This window comes from Amblyomma maculatum, chromosome 5, assembly GCF_055883805.1.
Source record: "Amblyomma maculatum isolate TAMU_Amacu chromosome 5, ASM5588380v1, whole genome shotgun sequence".
Taxonomy (NCBI): Eukaryota; Metazoa; Arthropoda; class Arachnida; order Ixodida; family Ixodidae; genus Amblyomma; species Amblyomma maculatum.
Genome location: NC_139348.1, coordinates 142,993,455 through 143,012,600, shown reverse-complemented (window position 1 = coordinate 143,012,600; position 19,146 = coordinate 142,993,455). Strand labels below are relative to the sequence as shown.

Genomic DNA, 19,146 nt, shown 5'->3' with positions numbered 1-19,146 from the left:
TGAAATCAAATGACACAGGAATGATTATATTGCTGTATGTTCATCCTTGGCATGACATAGACTTAACTGTGACGTCACAACCATCACTGGGCTGTTGAAACCGAAACCGAAACAGGTGAGAAAAGAAATTTGATTGTAAATTATTCATCTGTCGTTGGCGAATGTGAAGTGGTGATCCTTGTACAGTAATGCCGTAGGCATCATTGCAAATGATAAAACATGAACCCAAAATTAGGTGTCAATAGTCCTTTAAGGAGCCCCTCATTTCATTACCCCTTGTCTGCTAAATTAAAAAAAAAAAATAATTGTATCCAGAGGTTGTATCTTATAGCTGTTCTTTGCCTCTTTGACATCGGTGAGGTCCACCAGTGAGGCTGCAGCCGGCGGAGGACAGAGCGTTTGCAGAGACACGCGGCCTGACGTCGGCGGAGCCAGCTTAATTGCAGGAAGTTGAAAGAATTCGTCAAGAGCAGAATAGTAAAGAGCGCTACTCAAGGAGGGGTCAAGTGCAACTCGTATTAGTTTTTAAATATGTTCCACTTAATCACTTCACCTTGAAAGTTAACAATCTCGTTAGATAACTTCAGTGACCGGAAAAGGGGACAAATCTGCCCCGGAGGAGCCATATCTCAAGCCTTCTACTCCACACATTAAAAAGAAAAAGGAAATACAGAAGTTGGATAAGAATGTAAATTGGAATTGGAATCAATACGATCAGCTGCGCCTATTTGATGTTATAGTTAGGGTTCAAATACGAATGCAACCGTCTCTTCTTGGAAATGAGTGAAAGTTCGAGATTTTGTTTTTTCCATGTCCCTGATCTCTCCTCTAACCTTGTTTGATACATCCTTAACCATCCAATAATTTCGAGTAAAGATATCTCAAATGGTTTCTTGTTGTATTAGTGCCTCTATGTCTAGCTTCCATGAGTGCTTAATATCCTGGAAGCTATTCAGGACCTCCCTTCCTTCTTGCTCATGCCGTATACACGACCCTCATACACATCCGCAACCTTCGCAGGTGCAAGGAGTCACAGCAGCTCTGGCCCCTGGGCCTATTCCTCGCCGCCCTGCTGCTGGTCCTGAGCGCGCAGGGTGCCTCGGCCGCGGGTTTCCTCGGCCGTCGGAGCAATGGCGTCGGTTCCGGAGGCGGCGGCGGCGGAGCGGGCCTGGTGGCCTCGTCTTTCCTACGCTCCCTGTGGAAGCGCGCCTCGATGCGGGCCTCGATGCGTAACTCGATGCGCGACTCGCCCATCTACTACGTGAGCACATTCATGCGAAACAAGTCGCCCGCAGCGCAGCAGCAGCAGGCCGCCGTGTTGTCGCCGCTCTTCAAGATCCCCATCGAGTTCATGTCCAACGCCAGGCCGCTGGACGTGAGTAGAACCACGGCACGACTTTTGAGGATTCAACCATTGACCTGTACCGGCTTCACATGCACTCTGAGCAAAGAATGCGTAAAAAATAACTCTGACAGATAGTAATCGCGATGAAGGACTAGTTTTATGAAAAGGCTGGCTGTGCCTTATGCACCTGGGCAGTTGATGTTTAAGGCAGTAGTGACTAGCCTGTGAGGAAATGGGGTTTGGGAGACTAATGACTGTTCTCCGAAGGACTAATCAGTGCAGACCTTTTGATCTTTACTGGTTTAGAATGTGGGGTTCATCACTCGGACATTACAAATGCACATCTTTCAACTGATAAATCAAGTACAAATAATTATTACTTCAGCATACACAGTGCTCTTGATTACTTAGGAAACAGATGAAACGCTGATCGCAGATTTCGGAGTGTATTGTGCCTTACAAACGTCTTATGCGTTCAGGCTGCGTGAATTTTTCTCGACAGTACAAATAACACAATCAAACACAACAAACAATGTCCTTACAAACATTATCGATGGTAGATATGACTTTCGACGGATCACAACATCGACGTCACAAGAACATTTTCGATGATAGCTGAATACAGCCCTCATTACGGAGACTGTGGCCTGTTAGTGCTGGCTGAATTCAGTCGCGGCGACTTTTTATATATGCAAGTCTTTCAGCTATGGGATGCACGCGGTGTCGCTCCCAATGGCAGGTATGCGTGTTTCTGAATGCCCCAACGAAAGTTTCTTTAGCTTTCTTCCACCAAGACTACGTCTTGGCCATTTTCTCTGAAACCTGAAAGCTCTTGTTGTGTCAAAATTTAATTACTCAGTGAACACCAAAGGCTATTGAATGTGCCATTTCATGGACCAGTAATGCAGGAGGATATATGGTCTGGTTTAGGGTGCAATGAAGTGATCAGATACAGGGTCTGATTGCGGGAAAGCTTGAAATGCCAGTCTTATTAGCCAAGGTGTGGCAGTTTATAAAGGACTAAGAGGAGGCAATAACAGCGAAGGGGCCGACGACCCCGGTGGGCATAAGAGCAAAAGAACAGTCAAACATGACATGGAGAGCAAAGGCTTCCTTCGAAAGTATGAGGGCTGATGGATCTTGTGCAGATGATTCTACAGATTGGTTTGGTTTGGTTTATGCATGGGGTTTGGCGTCCCAAAGCGACTCAGGATATCAGGGACGACGTAGTGTAGGACTTCAAAGCGGCCGCCGAGGCCGGGAATCCATCCCGCATCCTTGGGAACAGTGTTCGAGCGCCGTAACCACTGCGTCACCCCGGCGGACCCACTTGGATCATCTGTCCAGTGCAAATATATCAGCGTTTCACTCACAAAGTAACAGCACCATATGACCAAACCATTGCTTATTATTTACACAGCATTGGTCGTTCGTAAATATATGCATGCGAACATAAAGGCTCAGAATGAAATGCTACATAAAACATGCGTGTGGACGTCTTGCGCTTAAAGAAATTCTCCTATAGCCGACTATCATGAGGGTGCACATCCGCGGACGTCTTGCACTTAGTAGTAAGGCTTTTCAGTTTTGCGCTCAGTATAATGATGTTACACACCCGATTAGTTACTCAAGTGTCAAGTAGTATTCCAAATATGAGTTTCATTTCCCTTCTTGGTGCGGGCGTGGCGCTCCTCTTCTATTGTGCACCAGCAAACCTATTCTTATGCTTTCGAAGCGACGCTCACTTCCAGTGCAAATTTCACCGCTTGCATGGTCAAACTTACGACTAAAATAAAATATCTAACTAGCGTAACGTTCTGTATAGGTCTTTACAAACATTATGCTCCTCCATATGATGTTAGCAACATATAACGTGAGCACTTGGCGGGCCGCGAATTCGGACAGCGTTCGTTTTCCCTATAGCGGCATTCCTCTTCATCGCCAGGCGAGAAAGCGGTATCAAGTTCACCTTTCCGCAGAACAGCGAAATACACAAAACAAAAGGCGGAAGAGAAGCGCACACTACGTTCTGCGCCTTTATACACACACAACGCGCATCCGGTCCACTGGGTGCGTCTCCAGTTCACACGACGGCCCGAGAGTGCCCGCGTTACCCAGTAAAGTGCTGGCTTTGTTTCACCGTCATTACAGAGCGTGATCCGTCCTATCCGTCCGCCCGTATATCTGCGAAAAGACGAAGTCTCCGACTTGACTTGTTAGCACCATCGTGGCGGGACGCAACCTTAGCCGCCGGGGTGCGCTCGCGGCGGCAGGCGTCGGTGATTATCACGTCGTCTGCTGCGCGGAGCTCGTCGTCTGCTGCTGCTCCTGTAAGGCACGTCGTCTGTTACGCAGTGGCACGCCGCCGTCTGCGCTGTCGACGCACCCTTTCTTCTTCCGTTCCCTCGCAACGTTGACCGGCTTCCCTATGTTTAGAGCAGCAAGCAGCTCCTGGCACGTTATCCTCGCAGTCTGCTGCCCTTGCCTCTCAGGGCGGCGGTCAAGGCCTGCCGCGAGCGTGGTTAGGAGGCTTTTCTTCTCCTCGGTGGGGGCCTTTTTGTTTCCATTCCGCTTGGAAGCCCCCGCCGTTCCTCTTGTGTTTTTGGCAACGAACCGCCGACCCGTCGACTACTTGACGTGGGCTTCCTAAAAGGTGGACAAGCCTCCGCGATGAGAAACCGGGAAAACAGCGTCCTTTAGTAAATTGCTTTCGTTGCATACCTAGTGACGACAATATTGATGACTTGCGGGTGAGGTCATCTCGGCGTCGTCCCTGGCTTCTCGCCACGTCGCTTTTCAGATAAAAAAGAATATTCTAAGAGACATTACAATAATCCCTAATACGATATTTGAGCGCAGCTATTTTAGCGTTTTAACAATATAATGAGGCAAATAATTTTAGACATGCTTGTATGTGTGTATGTGCAGCTAAAAAACACCCTCCCACAAGCCGAAAACATTTCCGCAGGAACAGAAAGCAGTGACACGAGCAACCGGCACAGAGTTCGTGGCTCTTCGCTCTTTTCCTCTGAGAAATCATTTTCGGTTTGTGAACCCGTTTCGCTTGATTACACAGGCTATGGCACTAGCGGCAACGTGACTTAACCGCCAAAGGGGGTGCATTAAAGCTATGCTCTTAAAGTAGGGCTTATCCGTAAGCCCTGTTTTTAAAGGGGCGGTGAGGTCGTGTTGAATTTGGTCCTCATGGATAGTACCCGCATCGCAACGACAACTACTATAGTTTCGTTGAAACCTGGACCTTTGAATCTAGCGAAGGCAGAAAAAGGAAGTACAGGGTACACCGTCACCGACCGATTTTGCTATAAAACTGCCTGCATATTGTCTTCATCTCCAGGATCCCGTTGACTCGACTACATTACCATTCACTCTCTGTTTCCTCTTTAGCTTAGACTCTTCGAGTTGGAACACAGTAGACGGAGATTTCTAAACCCAATTTTCTGATCACCAAATACATGTGTTTGCCGCCACAGAAACACCTGCGTGTCCAGAAGGATCCGTATAATCGACTTTTACAAATCGGAGACAACTGTACCCAAAGTCCCTTTAAAGCTTAATTAAACTAACCGATGCCAAGTTAACGGATAAGGATGACCCGCGGTTAATCCTTGTACTGTTCGTTCGCAGACCGTGCACTGTGCAGCGGCTACTAATGTATACCCTCTAAAAAATACATGCGTAGTGTCAGCGCGCTTACCATTGGGAACCTGCTCTGAGGTCAACCGCATCCGTTTTTAGTTTGTCTCTAAATATAGATCTTTCTTTGATGCTCTTTGTGGCTGGTGTACACGTTTGCTCTGCAGCAAAGGAGGCGTTTATCGCCGAGAAGCTTGTATTAACTAAACAAATATTTTGTTTTCTTGCTTTCCCAACACTCGTGTTTAGCTCGCGACGTTGACGATAGAAGGGTTTAACCCTATGGGGTGGTAGGGCGGGGAGATTACACGCACCTACGCCACAGATGCCTCCATATGCTGTGATGCTTGTAGCACAGCGAAAGGTTGCACAGTTATCTAATATTCTTATCGCGGCCTGCTCCGACTTGCTCTATGCTATGCTCTAGGATCTATGATCTGCACCACAAAATGGCGTCCGTGACGTCACTTCAATACTCCCTGCAGCGGCGCGGCTCAGTCGTCTCAGATTTACGTTTTCAGGGGAAGCTTATCCCCTTTGACATAAAGAATGCGACAGTCAACGCAAGCTAACATCACTATGTCCTGTAGTGTTCCCTTATAAGCTGCGATTCTCGACACGAGAGGTATGCGACATGGTTTCCCTTTCTGCCTAGCATCTTTTTGTAAGCGATGAAAGGTGGGACATCCAGACGGCAGTGCGAACTGTCCTTATTCTCACAGTTGCGTCACTTTTCGACCCAGTCGACCACCAGCGCGGACACATTTCCGCCAAACTTGTGCGCTACAGTCTGTCGGCACGCTGTCGACAGGAATGAGGACGACCTCTTTGTAGCGCGCTACGCACGTGCCCTTTTGACGTTTCTTTTATCGTGGGAAAGCAACCAAAAGTAAGAAGGCGCGACAGCAAGACTGAATGACTGGGTGAGAAAGAGCGAGACCCCAATTCTCTTATTCAATGATGTCCAGAAGGAGGCACTGCTTTGGCCGAGAGCTACCGTCTAAAATTAATGTCCTCCTGGGAAAGAGGACATTCCAAGCTTCCATTCAAATGCCCAGCGTCTGTACGGCGGTCACATCCGCGGGAATAGATTGCTGTATTAGAAATTTCCGTGGTTCGCGCCATTTCGACCGCGTTCGGACCGGACGTAAAGGAATTGTGCCTGATCCTATACTGCTTGATGACGTAATCAACGCAGATGCCAGTTTGCCGTTCTCTCGCAGCCGAAACTGATGATGCCGCTACGCATTCCTACAAACGCTGTGGCCCAGGAAACAAGGCCTATCGAACTTCGTTGCATTCCGAGGCATTGATGCCTTGAACACCAGGCCATAGGGTTCCTTACACTAACTAGAGGGAAAGCTGAGGGCGCTGCACTTCAGCCACCATGGGTGCGCTAAGAATCATGGGCCGGTGTGCTACTTGTTGCGGGACAGTCGGTTTTTCTCGGTTACGTGAAGTGGCATTACTGCGATGTTTCTTTTTCGTCATCATCATCATCATCTCAAGGTGCGTACATAGACCGCGAAAGCCATAGTAGCGAAGGCGCAAAAGCAGACGTCGCCAATAAATGGTTTATGTTTTCCGAAATGCCACTAAAAACTTCCTTAAGTGATTGCACAACCATAAATATTTTCATAACGTTTTTTTATTTCAAAGTTTGCCTATTAGGTGCGAAATATTGGTATTTGTGCTGCTCAAAACTAAGCCAATAGGAGAAAGAGCTATCGCTTATATTGGATAAATATCACACTGACATATTCAATCTTAGGACATTATTTATGGTAGAACAACGTTTATCTTTGCATTAGTTTTGGCCAAAAGTTGTAGTTCTGCACTCGGTAGCTCTCCGGCCCATGATGCTTTGAGCACCCATGGTGGCTGAACTGGCCGTTTGGAAACTCCATGTAAACTCCCATAGACGGCAGCACAGCTTTCTCTAGGTAAGAGTAAGAAACTCTATGCACCAGGCAGTGAATGTCAGCTATGAAATTGTGGCTAATTATTGAAAATAGCAATCCGAAATGCCAGAAGGCGAGTTCATCGATATTTTAATCCAACTCGATCCGGATCACCTCGTCTCCAGCATGCTCTTACGGCGGGCGTAGAAAAGGCACGGGTAAAGAGAAAACACATAGACGTGCACGTTTGCCCCACCCGGCTGTCGGAAGGAGCTGTAATCTTTCTGAACTTAGCCGCCCGCTTCGTCATAACGTGTAGTCTCTTCTTCCTTGTTTCTCACATCGGCGTTCCTGAACTGGCGACCACGCTTTTTGCATGCGAGTGCGAAGGAAGAGTTGACCGAGGCGCCTTGCTTTCTAACCGCGGAAGTTTTCCGCCGGCACCAAATCGTGTGTGCGTTCCGCTCCGCTTGCCTGCATGCGCCGGCCGGGAAGCTGACCGGCCGTACCACGGCGTGAGAGCTCACACCGGGTGTATAGTTGCACCGCGCTATCACCGGCCGTGGGCACGTCTCGGCATCCCTGCATGGGGTTAGTAAACTGAATCTAGTCTAGAACGGCGACCGAGTTCCCAGTCACACTCTCGCCTCTTTAACTTCCTTTTTTGAACAAGAATCGCCGTACAGGAAGTGAGGCAGTTAGTGCGGCTCTCCTTGCTTCGTAAGCAACTGCTGTCAGTATCATTACTCACTTATATCGGGTTAATGGCGTCGATCTGAGTGGTCACGTGTTCGGTCGAGAGAGATCAATCGAGGATACGTAATTTAATCTGCTGTCGTGTGACAAAGATGAGCCTGGATATACGGAGGTGGGGAACGGAGGGCTGTGTAGCTACCGGACTACTGAGAGCAGATTATCTCGGTCCTTTAGCGAAAAAGTAGATGCCAAGAGGAGGAAGACAAAGGGTGACATAGAGGCAGGTGGGTAAGCGGAAGAAATAGAAGTTTGTTGCAGGAGAGGAGGTCCGCAGCAGCCACAGGACACAGACAGAAGAGGCCAAGGAGAATGGCAGATACCAATTTTTTTGCAGTTTTTTTGCAGCAGAGGGACAACGCGGCGACATCTTGTTATCTGAGACGTCGATGATGATGATGATGATCATGATGACGGCTGCAAATTCTACTTCTGCACACCGGGAAAGAGTAGAAGACTGAAGATTTCTGTCTTTGTTCAAATTCTACGGCTCCTTTCGAACTTACTGCGTGGTCCACGGGGTGACCTTCCACGTATTGTCTCAGTCGAGACATCTTCACCCAGTGCGCCCGGCTCTAGGTCCTACCGGCGAGGCGCTCCTCTCTGGGCGAGTGACAGCGTGCGCCTCAAGGATGTACAACACGCCTCGCCCGCTGCCCGAGAGACCCGGTCTTCTTCCTCGGCACCAGGCAGCGGGAAGAGTAAGAAGAAGCAAGGATGCGTCCAAAAAGAAAAAAGAAGGGGACATGGGAGCGGGTAATAAGCAGCCTTCGGCGCGCGCGTCGATACACAGGCGGGTATCGAGAAACCCAGACGAATGGCGCCGGCTCTTTCCTTACGGTGTACAGTACACACTATATGGGCGCGGTCCCGGTCATCGCCGCCTCCAGGCACGCTCTGTTCTGCGTGCCATGAGCATTGAGGCTCGCGCAGTGTGTCCGCTTCGAGATTCAAGCGCAGATGCGCCTCTATCGACACGCACGTTTCTGCGTTTGCATCCCGCGCGCTTCAGCGTATACACGACCGTCTGAGTCCCGAATGGGCCACATCAATAGCGAGCGGCGCGTACGCGACATTTGCATATGAAAGCACGTACTATACGTCGTCCAATCCACTGAGCCCTCCGGGCCTGCGGCGAACTGTGTGATGTAACCCGGCGGCCACGTATTACAACGGTAGGTGATTACAGGAAACAAAAGAATGCTAACCGGTCACCGCGCCCCGGTAATTTACGGCACTCTAACTGCGGATAAAGAGTTGTGGCCGCCCAACACACCTGGAACAGAAAACGGTAATCGTTGAATGGAGCGATCCGTATGTGGTCGTGTATATACGGCCTCGCATAGCCTTGACCGCGATTCGACACCGCCGTGCGCCCGAATTTTCCGACGATCTCCCCACGCGAAAACAAGAGAAGAAAAACATGAAGTGTGTCGCTCGGTGGGTCAGTCAGTGTAGGCTGCGCCCTACTCAGTCACGGCGAATTAGCCAAGGACTTAAGTGCGAGCTCGCCACCGCGTAGCTGAAATGATACACGGAGCCGCAAAATACAATGACCCACAATCTCCGAGCGCGCTTACGATAGCAGCGCGCTCTTCAGCAGCTAGCGTTAGTAAGTGTTCTCATTTACCCTTTGCTAGGAACTCTTGAGGACGAACGCGAATTGAATTTCATGCCGCTCTAGATTGAAAGGTTGGTTAGTTGGTTGGTTGGTTTGTTGGGGTTTGAAGTCCCAAAGCTACTCAGGCTATGAGAGACGCCTTAGTGGAAAGTTCCGGAAATTTCGACCACCTGGGGTTCCTTTAAGGTGCATTGACAATGCACAGCACACGAGCGCCTACTTTTTCGCCCCCATCGAAAAGCGGCCACCGCGGCCGGGATTCGATCCCGCATCATTGGGCATAGTAGTCGAGCGCCCTAACCACTGTGTGCCATCACGGCGGGGCTAATACCTAAACTTGTAAAGCTCACACGGGTTTTTGAGTCCTATACTGGTCCATCTTTCTGGCAAGTCACTTTTAATTACGGAGCAACTGTGGAATATTGCAAGACAATTTTTGGTAATAGTCTAATCATCTGGTTGGCAAAAATAATATTGCTTTTAAAGTTTATATTACGCTGGCACTGAGTAGTTCAGTCTTAAATTGAAAACTACTGAGGCGCGATTATAAGCATAGGCAGAGACAAAAAACAGAATCATCATGATCTGCGGACACACTTGGGAATGTAAATGTGTACATAAACAAGTTCCTTTTGAAAACATACATGTACTAGCCCGGGATTTCAGGGTATAACAATTCATCTGCGGCGCGCGAGTGGAGAAAATAGGTAGATTGCGCATTGCAAGAATCTTTTTTTTTTTTATTCTTTACAGATTAGTAGTTCTGATAGCATCTTTAAAGCAGTTTGTACTGAGCCGTCTCAGCCTAATTCAGAATTTTAGGTAAAAAGTAACAACTGGATCCGCATTTAACTGGTCGGGCTATCGGTAAAAGCAAGCGCCAAAATTATATTTCGAGTGTACAAGTTGAAAAAGTCAACAAAATAAAGCAAGAAAAAAAAAGGATGTCACGTTGAATCGAGCCATCCCAGGGAATGTCACGTAGAGATGACCTTGTCATTTGTCCTATCAAGGCGCGAAAACTTTCGAAGCACCCTACTCCTAGAGGAACTTTCGAGTCGATGAACAGGGTCACCGCATGTCAAAGCAACGCACTTTCATTCTACGCGTGCCCTACTTATCTGTTCTCAAAGAAACGTGGAAAAAATTCCAAAGAAAATGGTGAATGGGAAGTTACTAAATGTGCACTGCAGCAAGCTCGCGTGAAACAAACACGAAAAAGTAATCACATATCTTCATGTATTCAACTTTACATTTATTTCGCTGAAAGAAGATATTTAAGCCATTCGAGACAGGATTCGAACCCACGACCACGCGAGTCGCACAGGCTACGCAAGACGCTCTTGTGCAGATTGAGAACAATCTGTTAAGTCGTGTGTTCCCCCCCCCCCCCCCCCTTTTTTTTTTCTTTTTGGACAGTGTTTTTTGAATGTCTTCAGAAATGATTAGCCCGTTATGCTTACTGGTGCGGGCAGAGGCATATTATTTTTTTATTATTTTAGGCAGCCTCACCATACTATATGTTCTACGAGAGGGGTGGGCATTTGTAGTCAGCTGACTACTTTCGTATTTCGTTCTGCAAGGGTTTCTTTCGCGGAGGTATCTGTTGAACTCTTTTGCCGCTAAGGCATGCTAAATAGTCATACTTGCTATGTAGTCCAATATAAGCAGCCACGCGACACACGAATGACGTCAACTACTATTCGTGTGTCGTGTCCCTGCTTGTTTTCCGCCACACTTTTAATCGGTTCACTAACCAACCAGCACAAACCAGGGGAAACTAAAAATATGCGACAAGTTTAAGGCGACATAGCGCGGACCTTAAAATTTTGCTGCGTGCTAATTAACATGTCTCAGCCGTACAGCAAATACCAGCCAGACGTTCTCTCGTTGCAGCTCCGCAGGAAGCGTCAGAGTATAAGGAAAGTTCCCCGGCTCCTCGTCAACTATTCAAACTAATCCCGTCGAGCCGCGACATCCTTGAATCGATGACGGAATAACCATTGGACCAAGCCTCATGCAAGGACGCGCATTTTGTGTTCCGCCGTGGAGGTTGTACGGAGACCTTTTACAACCTACATTCACAATAGGCTCTTTCCAGGGACGGGGAGGAGGAGGGTTGTGATTCTGTTCGTTTTCTTTTACTCCTCGCGTTTTTATTTATCCCTTCCGCATATTCATTTCTACCCCAACCTTCGAAGCGATTTTACTGTTCTGTCGAAGAGAGATGAGTATACATCCCCTAAAGTCAAATGCGTTTTTTTTTCTTTTTTTTTTTTTAGGAAAGCTGGGTGCTGTAATAAATAAATGACGGTCGATTCAGCGTTACCCCGCCGGGGCGGCGCAGTGGTTACGGCGCTCGACTACTGTTCCCAAGGACGCGGGATCGAATCCCGGCCTCGGCGGCCGCTTTTCGATGGTGACGAACAGCAAGGCGCCCGTGTGCTGTGCGATGTCAGTGCCCGTTAAAGAACCCCAGGTGGTCGAAATTTCCAGAGTCCTCCACTACGGCGTCTCTCATAGCCTGAGTTGGTTTGGAACGTTAAACCCCCCAAACCACCACCACAACCGATTCAGCGTTGTATTCCAAATGTAAATTATGGTGCAGTGATTAGGGATATCGACTCCTGTGCCGAAGAATGCGAGTTCGAATCCGCTTTTCGATGGAGGCCAAAGGCAAGGCGCCCGTGTGCTGTGCGATGTTAGTGCGCGCAAAAGCTGCCCAGGTAGCCGAAATTTCTGGAGCCCTCCACTACGATGTCTTCCGTAACCTGAATCGCGTTGGGACGTGAAACATTACAAACAAATAAACAAACAACCAAGCAAGCAAATACTAATTAGATGCGCTAGCACTTTTGTTTTCACTCCGGTTTTATTAATTTGGCACAACACGTGAAAGCCCTGCTAATACCGATATAAAGCCCCGCTTTAAAGCTTAAGCCGTACGAAGGTTCTTGCGTGACCTATATATAGGAGTAGAATGTTTTATTGGGATTCAAGGTTCACGGTGGATTCAGTTCCCATCTGAAAAGTACTGTCAAACCTAACAGCTGCTGCGAGTTTGGTCATGACGTCCGGACTCGTAACGTAACGCAACCGGCTGAGCACTCAGTACCATGTCATGTCCCCTGCCACCACCTAGTACCACACTTGCTACTACCGTGTGTAGAACAGGACACACACACACACTCTCTCCCTCTCTCAATGGCTTTTTCCATCATCATCATCATCATCATCATCATCATCATCATTTAATAACCCTTAAAGGTCCCGTTCGGGACATTACAAAGGGGGGGGGGGGTGCAGGGTTGTTCAGCAGTCATACATGATCATATATAATATATATATATATATATATATATATATATATATATATATATATATATATATATATATATATATATATATATATATATATATATATAGAAAATAACAAGATAAGATAAAAACACAAAATAGAAACAGCAGGTAAAACAAGGTGAAAAAAGACAAGAGTAACAAATTTAGATAAGTCAAGGCAGAGTGGACAAAAATATAAAACAAATTCAAATAACAGCTATGGAAGTAAAACCGGCTGGTCAGTTTGCAGGGCTTGGTAGCTGACATAAGGTACAGGAAGATTATTTTTCATTGAGATAGTCGATTAGGAGCTGTCTGAATCTAGAAGGATTAGCCTCAATGACAATGTATTCGGGGAGGTTATCCCAGCTTTCTATCGCACTGGGAAGGAAGGATTTATTGAAGGAATTGGTGGAGCCGTGCAAACGCTGTATGCTTAAAGAGTTAAATAAACGGGGAGATGATCGTGCTTACATCTGGCGTTCTAAAGAGTCTTTCATTTCGCTGAGCAAGAGCTCTCCGTCAAGATTCTGAACACACCAGAAGCTCAGTGACATAGACGCCAGCCCATAAGATTGGCGAGCTGTTCATGCTCAAACGCGCGTTTAAAACGCTGAAGAAGGTACCCCAAAGCTGCGTTCAAAAGCTTGTGGTTTCAGGTGGCGCTTTCTGTGGCCTATAATTCTTGAAAAGATTGGCACCTCTCAGTTTTCACGAAGCCAATTCACACCTTCAAATATTACCACAATCGCAAGCTTCCCGAATGCGTCTGAACGCGGCCTTCAAAACAATCCTTGTATTCCATGCTCGAACTTGCGTAATTTCTAACTTCTACTCCGTCTTCGTTGAACACAACTGCGCAACGTAAAACAAGGTCGAATGTTGTTTTGGCCAAAGAAAAGATAGAGTTGTTGCGCGCAGTCATAAAAGCTTTCGAAATCAGGAAACGTGGTGGCGCAAGCGTATAAGCCGGGCATGTATTGCGATAAAAAGAAAACAATTTTATTATCTTCGCAGCAGGTACCGTAATCGAAACAGCTTCTGTTTATGAAAATAAATTTATCTTACTTCGTGTCTGGCTTCAGGCCAAATTTAGAGCGGCTTGCTACAACATGCAATATCATTTATTTTTTAAATGAAATAACAGATCCTACCGAGTGTCCTTCCTATGTGCTCGTGTTTCTTAGAGTTGTTTCATTAGGTACCTGTGGGATCCGATGTGAACATTTATCGACTATTTATTTATTTATTTACTTCATTGCCCTGAGGGCCCTGGAGCATTGCAGAGGGTAGTGAATTATATTCAATGTTTATTAGAAAGCAGCCGAAAGTATTCGCGGGTGTGAGGTGGCAAATAACAAAAAAGCGCAAAAAAATAAATAAATGAACGCCTACTAAAGGACGGCGATTCGACCCCCATGCTACGATTCCCTGAACGGAGAAGAGCGGAAAAAGCTCCCGCATGACAAAATGCCTTTGAAATTTTAGGTCGAACCTTCCTCACTGTTCCTTGTAGTGCGAATAAATCACTATATGGTTAGACAAGATGTAAGATTATCAGGTTTCCTCCTTATTCTATGGAGTTCACATACTACGTACGTAGAGTGAGAAAACTTAGGAGTACGGAGCAGATAACACTCCCTGCATATACACCCCGTACTCGTCAAACCTCGGCTAGCATTATTCTAGGCAGGGGTAAACAAAATCTATTTATCTAATCTTTTTTTTTTTTTCTTTATTGCCTGGCTTTGACACAAATACACTGCATTGGAACTCAAAACACCATGAACAAAGGAATAATATATGTACACTAAGGTAGTTAGCGTTGCCTAACACCCACTGAGGGGCAGGCATTGTCATGTTAAAATTCCTTGAGCATCGTCAAAGGTTCCAGCTTTGACAGCCACTCAGGAGCACATGGTTGCAATTTAAGCACCATGTGCATTTAAGCATTTTTTCCGTGAAAGTGTGCAGTGATGGCTCGACGTGCTTAAATCTATTTATCTAATCTTGGGGTTCCCAAGACCGCAGGCAACGAAGTTTCGCCCTATAGGTTCAACGCAGGCAAAAATTTCTCATCCCTTGCTACGGGTTCCTGTGATGTCAAAAATGTGCAATAACGTAAATTTAAGTTTGTTTATAAAGACAAAAAAAAAAAAAAAAGAGGCGCAGTATCTGTCACACTTCTCGGCGTACTGAACCGTGTTTTAAAGGAAAGGATGAACCTGGGAGTGAAAGAACAAAGAGAGTAAGAGATGCCATAGTAGAGAGCTGCAGAATAATTTCGACCACTTGGTGATATTTAATGGTGCTGACATCGCACAGCACACGGTCGTCTCTTCGTTTCGCCTCCATCGAAACGCGGCCGCCGCGGTTGGTGTGTTCCACGGCAACAACGTCCTGTGACGCAAATTTAGCTTAGCATGTAGGTTGGGCAATCATTGAAATCAAAATTGGAACTAATCTAATTGTAAACAGCGATAAACGCGAGAATTGTTAAGGCCGCTGGAAGCAAAAATGTATAGTTTAAATAAAGCGAGTATCTTCGAGAGCTCCTCGGGACGCATCCGCTAAAAGTGGGCGACACGAAATCACGGAGAGTATTCTCTAAATTCCACTGGGTACCTGAGCTGAAAACTGATGTGTGTTTTTTCAAAACGAAAAAAATTAGCAGGAGGGCGTTATAATTATAATGCATGCCATGGTATGCATAGCATGTTTCATCCACTTCGTTACTGTGTATAGCCTGGCGCCTTCCGGCGCCCCAGTTTCACCCCGCGAAAGCAGTTCCCACGGACCACGAAACAGACCAAGAATACGGCCTGCGCATGTATCGCGATCGCTGGCTTCATTCAACCGGCTTCCTCGTGCGCGCCGGCGCCTAAAGGGCTTAAAGCGTCCCCCTTGTTTCGAACCTGAATGAGGGGGCCCACATGGGACGCCATATTTAAACCTTATCGCGAACGCCAATTACACGCTCGATTATCACACTGGTTATCGCTTGGGAACCAAACAAGCCGGGACTGACTAACTGGCCCCTACTCATCACGGCATGCCTGCGGCACGCACGTCTCTTACTGGACACTCCGTCATAGAAACGGTGGCCACCGACTTGCGGGCAGAGATTTCAAGTAGACAGAGTAAGACGTCGAATGAAGTCAAAGAAAAACAAAAGAAATTATTAAATAAAGAGAGTACGTGAGTGCTTCGCATTTCCCAGCTTGAAGATGCCTGTGTAGATATATGCATAGAAAGAGAGACGGTCTCCTCTTCTCACAGGCACCGAAAACATTGCGAAACCGGCTCACGCACGCGGTCCAATCTCGGAGGCAGTTTTTCGTCGGCGATGACGATGTTTCTCTTCAGTACTCATTATCTATACCACCCTTCTCAATAGCTCGTCCAGCCATATTCCGATTAAGGAAAACTCCGATCAGCTACTTAAAATCGCTGTCCACGCTCGCGACGACAAGAGCATCTGTTGTCCCCATTGAGGTCGTTCGTCCTCCGAAACATTTGTCACGCAGGGAAAGGGGTAGAGGACACTGCGGTAAAACTGACGGTATATCTCTGAACTGCATGTGTATGTTTGCATACGCGGACTTTGCTGATTCCTTTTTTTCCCCCGCAATCTTGAAACACAGTGCTAAGTGCGCCCTCTGGAGACACGGCCCGATATGATTAGGTCGGTCGTGCCGCTTCGTCGCTGGCACGAACCAGGATTGGTCTCCCTTTGTATGGAGGACATATCACATGTGCACCGTTATGCACGGCTGAGAACGGCCGGACGTGGAAGGCGTCTTCTATGCGGACTGCCAGTGATTCTCCTTGTGTCGCCGAGCAAAAAAAACAAACAAAGAAACAAACTAATAGTCTACGAGCAGAGGTTGGGTGACCAGTGCTTGCTGTTTTTATTTTATTTTATATCGACATCGGGACCTTTTGCTCTCAGTCGTCGTCGTCCGCAGATATAGGCTCCCCGCGTTCGCACAGAATGACAACCGAGACAAATAGATGATTACGCTCGCAGTCCACAGAGGTTACCCTCTCAAAGCGATTAAATGGCGCCACTGTATAGCTTCTCCTGGTTGACTTCTAAGTGGACATTTTATCCCTTTCGGTGAACAGGAAGAAGTGGCGGTTGTACGCGGATGCACTAAGCAAATGACGAGACAGTGTAATGACTGTGCGGGGCATATCTCGTTCCTGGTCCCCCCCCCCCCCCCCCCCCCGACTTCCCCTTTGCTATTGTCTTTAAGGTCGAAAGATGTGCGCGCTTAGGACAGTCTGCGGGCGGCCGAGAACCGGACGCGTGGAACTCGCTATCTTCCACTTGTGCGAACACGGTGGGCAGTCAGTGTTCGGGAGATTTCGTTTGAAGCATGACGCGGCTTACCTGGGCGAAACTGTTTGTGCGGCTGACTATACGCTGAATGATAATTATGCAATCTCGTGGGATAGTTCCGTTTCGTTAGGTGCACGCTAATGGTGGCGATGATTCTCGTGCACTAAACGGAACGGCTAATTATTGTGTGGTTAAACAAACAAATACAAATAAGTAGCGAAATACTGGAAGTAGTAGGCGAATATGTCTACTTAGGACAGGTAGTAACCGCAGATCCGGACCATGAAAAGGAAATAACAAGAAGAATAAGATTGGGATGGAGCGCATTTGGCAAGCACTCGCAGATTATGACTAGCAGCTTACCGGTATCGCTCAAGAGGAAAGTATACAACAGTTGCATCTTGCCTGTGCTCACCTATGGGGCTGAAACGTGGAGGCTAACCAAGAGAGTTCTACTTAATTTGAGGACAACCCAGAGGGCTATGGAACGAAAAATGGTAGGGGTAACATTAAGAGATAGAAAGCGTGCAGAGTGGGTCAGAGAAATAACTCAAGTTACCGACATTTTAGTGGAAATTAAGAAGAAGAAATGGACATGGGCAGGACATGTAGTGCGAAGAGAGGATAACCGATGGTCGCTTAGGGTAACAAACTGGATTCCAAGGGAAGGAAAGCGTAGCAGGGGGCGGCAGAAAGTAAGGTGGGCGGATGAGATTAAGAAGTTCGCAGGGGTCAAGTGGGTGCATCTAGCACAGAACCGGGTTAAGTGGAGAAATATGGGAGAGGCCTTCGCCCTGCAGTGGGTATAATCAGGCTGATGATGATGATGATGATGAAACAAACAAGGCCTTGTTATCAGCCAGTACAACGGCCTTCTACTTCGAAGAGAAATACGATACTTTTTAGTTTAGAGAGAGCGCGACAGTTGGAGTATTCACACGACTATAAAGAATGAAAAAAAAAGGACACACACACACACAAACACACACACACACACATATATATATATATATATATATATAAAGGAGCGTGACCCGGAACTCCCAGGCAAGTAGAACGGCCATCGAAGAAAAACACGAACTGAAACCGTAATTACATTTGCATCCAATCTCAAAGACTGTATCGTGTATCTTCACTGATATTTCCAGAAAACGAATCTATTCCAGCCACTAATAGGTGGCGTGGAATTTTTTACTCTGTGCTCGCTGTTTTCCCTTTCATATTTATTCTAACTGTGCAGCTTATGCATCCAGTTTTTTTTTCTTCTTTTTTTCTTCGTGGCGACAGCTTACCGGAGAGGTTTGAAAGTCGCCCGTAATCGTGTACAGCAGCCAGTCGTATATTCATCGTAACCCAAAACTCAGTGACGTGCCACAAACTGACGTCTCGTGTTCTTGTTCTGACCAATGAGAATGAAGCTAATCCGTGCCTCACCGCTGGTCAGTCAAAACATACTGTGAGTAGTCTTACGTGATCAAAGTGGCCACAGGTATCGAGTTCTTCGTTTTGCTTGATAGGGAGTGAAAATTATAAATTTCTTGTTATCTTCTAGTTTATGGCAAGCGTGACGCAGCATACTTCCCCTTACCTTTTCTCCGCCTATCTTATCCCCGATTTTCGTCCGTATATTCGTCCATTTGGGTGCACAGGCGTATATCTATCTACGCCTACTCTGGGCCAGGGCTTCTCATGAGAACAGGTGCAGGCAGGCAAGCAACGTCGTGAAACGAGCTGACGTCCCAGATAAAGCTTCCGCTCAATACGTGAGCCTCAGTGGGAGCCCAACTTACCGAGACTCTGGATAGGGACAGGAACGTTCATCCTTATTGAAGAGGGCTATGGCAGTGTTACAGGAGCCGTAAATTCTCATTATACCGCTCGAAAAGAGACTTTTAGCATGGAAAATTTTTACCTACACTGTATTCAGAAGCAGATAATTTGTACGTATCTATGGGAGCCCTGTTAAACAGAACGGCGCGGGAAGGTACTGACCTACATCACGAACAAATATCCTACTGCGTACGGCGGTTCTAGGCATATCACGAATCAGCCAAGTTATTTTTGTTTAGTTCTATTTTCACGGCAACTTATTTTTCGCTGCCGCCTTTGCTTTTGTGCGCTAGAGAAGGACCGGAACGGTATAGCGACACCAGACACTTTATCTGAACTTCTTTGGTTTCTTCTATTT

General features: G+C 46.9%; 1 protein-coding gene across 1 annotated transcript in view; it reads left to right on the top strand.

Moving 5' to 3' along the window:
- Positions 1-19,146, top strand: part of LOC146189816 (uncharacterized) — an 86,411-nt gene that overhangs the window by 55,268 nt on the left and 11,997 nt on the right. The window contains exon 2 of the mRNA XM_084604573.1: positions 1,021-1,375. Coding sequence (XP_084460699.1) covers positions 1,021-1,375 — 355 coding nt within the window. The remainder of the gene's footprint in view (positions 1-1,020; positions 1,376-19,146) is intronic.